Here is a 5150-nt window from a genome sequence, read left to right as displayed (position 1 = left end):
TACAATTGTAAATATGAGTAAATTTTGATCACTTGTAGTTCCTCTCCTGAATTTCCCCAACTGGAGGAAAATCATGGCTGGCCGCTTCGGCATGCGCTTGAGACCCTCAAGCCTATCCCAACCCCGCGCAAGAGAGTCAGCAGGACCTGTCCTCTCCTTGCTCTCCCTCTCTCACTCCCTTGCTTCTTCTCTCGCCCCTGCTGCTCCTTCCTCTCCTGCCTTTGTGCAAGTCTGAGTGCTCGATAGGATTCGGTGCCGTTCGTGCCGCGCGTGCTCATCCTCCTTCCATTCCTCTCCTACCCTTGTCATCGACATCGCCTACCCTTGTCATCGTTCTCTCTTGCCCTTCTTATCTTCCACCCCCCACCTGTCTCACTTCTCTTGAATAGCTTCGTTCTTGCTCATTAGCTGCACTCCCTGTCATCATGCTCGACTTCTTCGTCACTGAACTCGTTGGCATTGGAGCCATCGTGGGTCTGGTGATCTGGAAGCTCACTGCTCGCGGTACTCCCCTCCATGTCTACTTCACTGTATGGGTCTCATGGACCATGGCGCTGGCACTTGTCGCCATCGTTCCTGTTGATCTCAATCTCGTTTACCTCAAGCGCTGCATCGATCACTATGGCAACAACAAGGAGGAGCGAGATCGTGCTTGCCCCATCAAACCATGGCGGACGATTGGGAGCCCAAAGGACGACGACGACGTGGTGTTGGACCGCTGGATCGGATTCCTCAAGGTGGCGTGGCTGGCAGTCTACACCATGTGCCAGTTCAACGGCTGGATCCTGCTATCTTTCCAGTCCTCCTATGTCGAGTCCCGGCATTTCTCAATACTGAAGCGTCTGCAGCAGGCAGCTATAGAGAACGGGGTCTTTTGGGGAGTCGTTGCCGTCTTGTTCTCCGTGTTTCTTCTGGTGTTGGCAATCATGGGAGAAGATCTCGAGTATGTAGTCTACGGCCTCATGGCCAGCTCGAACGCAGTCTGCCTCGTCCTCGTCGCCGTCTTCCTTGGTTTTGGCCTTGCTGAAGCTCCTCGCCAGCTCTGGCAAGGAGCGCGACTGGAACCAAGCCTGCGCAGAGCGTACTACTACGTGTTCTCAAACCACCACTCGTTCAACGCTGCGGCTGAAGATTTGGCCACCAAGCTTGTACAGGTATACACTCTCCGTCGAGCTGCGGCGAGCTCGCTCAGGCGGTTGGGCAGCAAGATCATGGCGATGGCAGCAGAGGTCCCGTTCGACATCACGTCTGTGGTCCTCATGGATCCCGTCAAAGGCCCGTCGATCCCTGTGACGGACTCGGAGATGAAGTTGGCATTTCTTTCACAGCTGCGGGAGATCGAGATGGACGAGACGCACAAGCAGAGGCTGACGGAGGTCGATCGCTGGTTTGCGGCTCTTGAGGCGGCAAAGTTGCTGCCCAAGTCAGCTCCGATCTTTCTGATGCAAGAGGCGATGTTTGACGCGGGCCTGACCCACCTTGGCGACATCGATCACCTCGACCCCGGGGTGAAGGGTGAGATGAAGGGCGAGAAGAACAAGGCTGCCCGCGAGGAGGCGATCGATCGTCAGCTCTCGCTGTTCGAGTTTCCGGGGTCTACAGAAGTTCGGAGGTGCGTGATCAAAGCCGTGATCACGAGAAACGATCACCTGCTAGCGGAGGAGGAGAACCTTCGGTCGGGGAAGCATGAGGGACCAGATCCTTGGGAGAAACTTTCGTCCCAATCCAACGTGGATGCTGAATCATGGGATGTCCGCAAGCTGGTCAAGCTGAGAACTGGTGTTTATGTGGCCAACAGAAAATATCGCAAGACGAAGAAGAAGTTCGACCGAGCCGTCAAACAAGCGATTCTGCTGCAGGATCTCCAGCGCACGCACGAGGATCTGATGCCTTGGTCAGGCGTCCTCCATAACCTGTCGAGGGCTTTCTTCCACTCCGACAAGGGACCTGAGGGCTGGGCTGGTCTCAAGTGCCCTGTGAGACATCAGTACGAGGGAATGTACGCTCTACAAAAGGAAGTCGTCTGGTTTATCTTCACCATGTACGTCTTTCCCCTGCTGCGTATGCTTGCAGCTGTACTTTGCGCTCTCTTTGGGCTTGCGGTGCTGTTTAGCCAAGTTTCTCTCTTTCCTTTCATCCCCAAGGTTTCGATGCCCGGAGACGGTTCGCTGCTTCTGCTCCACGTCTGCTCACGCGCTACTCTTCCTCCCAATTGCATCCAGGAGGACACCGACCTCTCCACATGGAGACTGTGGGTTCCGTTCAGGGTGACTCGGGACGTCCAAGTACCGATCTTCATGCATCTCTTCTTTATCTGCGGGATCGTCTACTTCACTCTCTTACGCATCAGGTTGTTCAGCCTTTACGAGGTTGTGATCGGGGAGACGGATGGTTTCAGCCTTCTCTTTAATGCTTACATCGTCTGCCGCCTCGCCCCCAGCATAGCTCACAACTACCTCGCCATGCTCAGAGAGGCTCACGAAACCTCATCTGTCGAGGTGACAGCATTTGAGCAAGTCTTCAGCGCCCTTGGAAGAATCCCATTCCTTGGCTCCAGTTTCAACGAGGTGCTTTTGCTGACGTCTCCTCCTCTTCCTCTTCCTCCTCCTCTTCCCTCTGCTCACCTCGCTCCCTCGTTCTCCTTCCTCGTCCATCACGTGATCCAGTGGAACAGGTTTTGCCGCCCGTCATGCTCTTCACTTTCCTCCTCACTCTCTTCACGGCCTGCTTCAGAGGATCTTGCAGATGTCCTCGGCTCGACGGTGAGAGCCACAAGACAGAGGACATGATCGACGACGTAAGATCGCTTGTCGTCTGATGATGACTCGATAACATATCCCGACAGGCGCGTTTAATCGTGGAGTTGGAGCGGAAGAGATACGAGAAGAACAGGTGAAGTGTCGTTTTCCTCTCAATGCCACTGCTAACTTCCAAGAACCGCACAGAGCGCAGAGTCGAGCGATTAAGATCCGGAAAGCAGACAACGGCAATGGAGATTACAGCAGGGAATGGGCTCCCCCGAGCAAGGTGAAGGAGACATACAGGACCATCAGGCATGGCATCGACAAGCTGGCGAAGAAGAAGTACAAGCTCAACTCCATACAACTGCAAAGGTAAGACGCCAGATGCTGCTGCTGCTGCTGCAGAACCCTCATCGCTGACATGCCGCAGCATGCCGAGCAAAGGCGACGACAAGAGCATGGGCCTATCGCAACGAGACGCGTGTGCTGATGACATGTCGGAGGAGCATGCTAGCAACGATGTCGTCGTCTCTGTCAGAGATGCTAAGGAGTTGGCGAACGGACACGCAGGAGGGGAGGAGAAGGACAAGAGGCCGGCCTGGTCGAAGAAAATCTCACAGGCCAAGACGCCGCAGAAGCAGCCCGAGCCCAACGGAGATGCGAAGAAGGAGGAGGTGAAGAAGTCAGACGATTGGCGGAACCTGATTGCTGAGATCGAAGACATCTAATGACATTGCCTCTTGCTCAGATTAAGTTTTCCTGTACAGAATTGTTCAACAACAGTATCGACATGACGAATAAATGAAACGAGAGCTTAAGTAGTCAGGCAATGCTCGATTAATTTCACATGATGTTCGATTGATACGCATCTGCAGCTCATACACATGTCAGTTGCCTCTCTCACCTCCTCTCATCCTCACAGTCACAGAAGTCGTTGACACTCAGCACCCCATCCCCGTCGCAGTCTGCATGCGCGTACATGCGCGCGATCTCCGCGTCGCTGATCTTCGTGTCTCCCAGGGTGTGACTGAGCAGACCTGAGGAGGGTCAGAGCAGCATTCCATGTCTCCCTCTCACCAAGATCCTTCATGCTTTCGCGCAATCGCTCGACCGAAATTCGCTTCACAGGTCCGCCGGCAAGCAGCTCAAAGACTTTACAGAACTGCTTCCTGCTTCTACTGCTCTCGATGGTTCGCAAGAGCTCTCGGCTGAAAAGTTCCACAGGGATCTCCTTCCTATGGCCGATCATGAGGGTCTTGAGGAACGCTTCGATCTCCTCGCCCGTCATGTCGATGTTTAAACATGACCTGCACGAGTTGATCGCTCATCAGCGGAGAAAGAACAGGGCAAGGAGCGGGCAAGGAGTGTATCAAGAACAGGGCAAGGAGCGGTCAAGCAGCGTATCAAGAACAGGGCAAGGAGCGGGCAAGGAGTGTATCAAGAACAGGGCAAGGAGCGGGAAATGGTGACTTACAAGGCACTTCTGATCTCTTGGGCGTCCACACCGCTTGAGCCATCAGTGTCGAAGACTCGCAGGGCGTTGACCACAGCTGTGCGGGTCTCCTCCGGCAACTGACTCTTCCTCCTGCTCCCCGTGTCGATGTGCGCGATTCTTCCAAGTCGCTCTCAGCATTCGACACGTGGCATGCATGTGTTCTCACCTCAGCATGTCTCGCGGGTCGTCGATGGTGAACTCTCGTCGCCATGTCGCAAGTCGACGGCGCAGAAGCTCTTCCCTCGCCATCCGTGTGGCCGACGAGCCGTTGAAGTTGAGTGAAAAAATGACATGGGGGCTCAACGGTCCACCAGATCCGAGAATGGAGCGATGAGAGGTAACTTGTTGCCCGTTGCTACTGAACTTCTTTTCCTTGACTTTTGGTTCAAGCAGAGTTGACGAGCAAGGGACGACGGAACGAGAGGGAGAATTTCGATCGAGGTTGAAGAAGTTGAGTCAGTGATATGATCACGTAAGTAGATGACTCAGTAATGGGTTTGCTAGTTTGCGTTCTCATGAGACATGATGTACTAGGATAAAGAATAAAGGAAGTGAGAGAGCGCTTCTTGCCCCCCTCACTTGTTGGGGAGATCGAAGACAACGCATGGATTCGTCGCCTTGTATCTCTCTGTGCATGTACTTGCGTTGACATAAAGAATACCTGGATCAATCAGCCATCAAAGCTTTCACCTCCATCGTGGGGGGAAGCCCCGTTATCATCTTTCACATCATTGTTTTCATCATCATTAGAATCGCATACAATACTGAATCTATTCATGATCAACAAACATCTCCATCATTGTCATCGTCATTATCAATACATCGTATCCTCAACGGCTTCCTGATTGGCTCTGTTGTCATCATAGCATATATCACCTCCATGATCATCGTCATCCAAACTCGATCATCAATCA

At 53.4% G+C, this 5150-nt stretch overlaps 1 protein-coding gene across 1 annotated transcript; it reads left to right on the top strand.

The window, feature by feature from the left end:
* Positions 1 to 425: 425 nt before the first annotated feature.
* GUITHDRAFT_145891 (hypothetical protein) lies at positions 426 to 3469 on the top strand (the record flags this gene model as incomplete). Its single annotated transcript, XM_005823249.1, has 5 exons — positions 426 to 2567; positions 2675 to 2797; positions 2846 to 2892; positions 2946 to 3113; positions 3172 to 3469. The coding sequence occupies 5 exons, from the start codon at positions 426 to 428 to the stop codon at positions 3467 to 3469; spliced, it is 2778 nt and encodes a 925-aa protein (XP_005823306.1).
* Between the last annotated feature and the right edge of the window lie 1681 nt (positions 3470 to 5150).

This window comes from Guillardia theta (genome assembly GCF_000315625.1).
Source record: "Guillardia theta CCMP2712 unplaced genomic scaffold GUITHscaffold_112, whole genome shotgun sequence".
Classification (NCBI taxonomy): Eukaryota; class Cryptophyceae; order Pyrenomonadales; family Geminigeraceae; genus Guillardia; species Guillardia theta.
The sequence above is the reverse complement of the archived record's forward strand: the minus strand, read 5'-3'. Positions and strand labels throughout refer to the sequence as shown.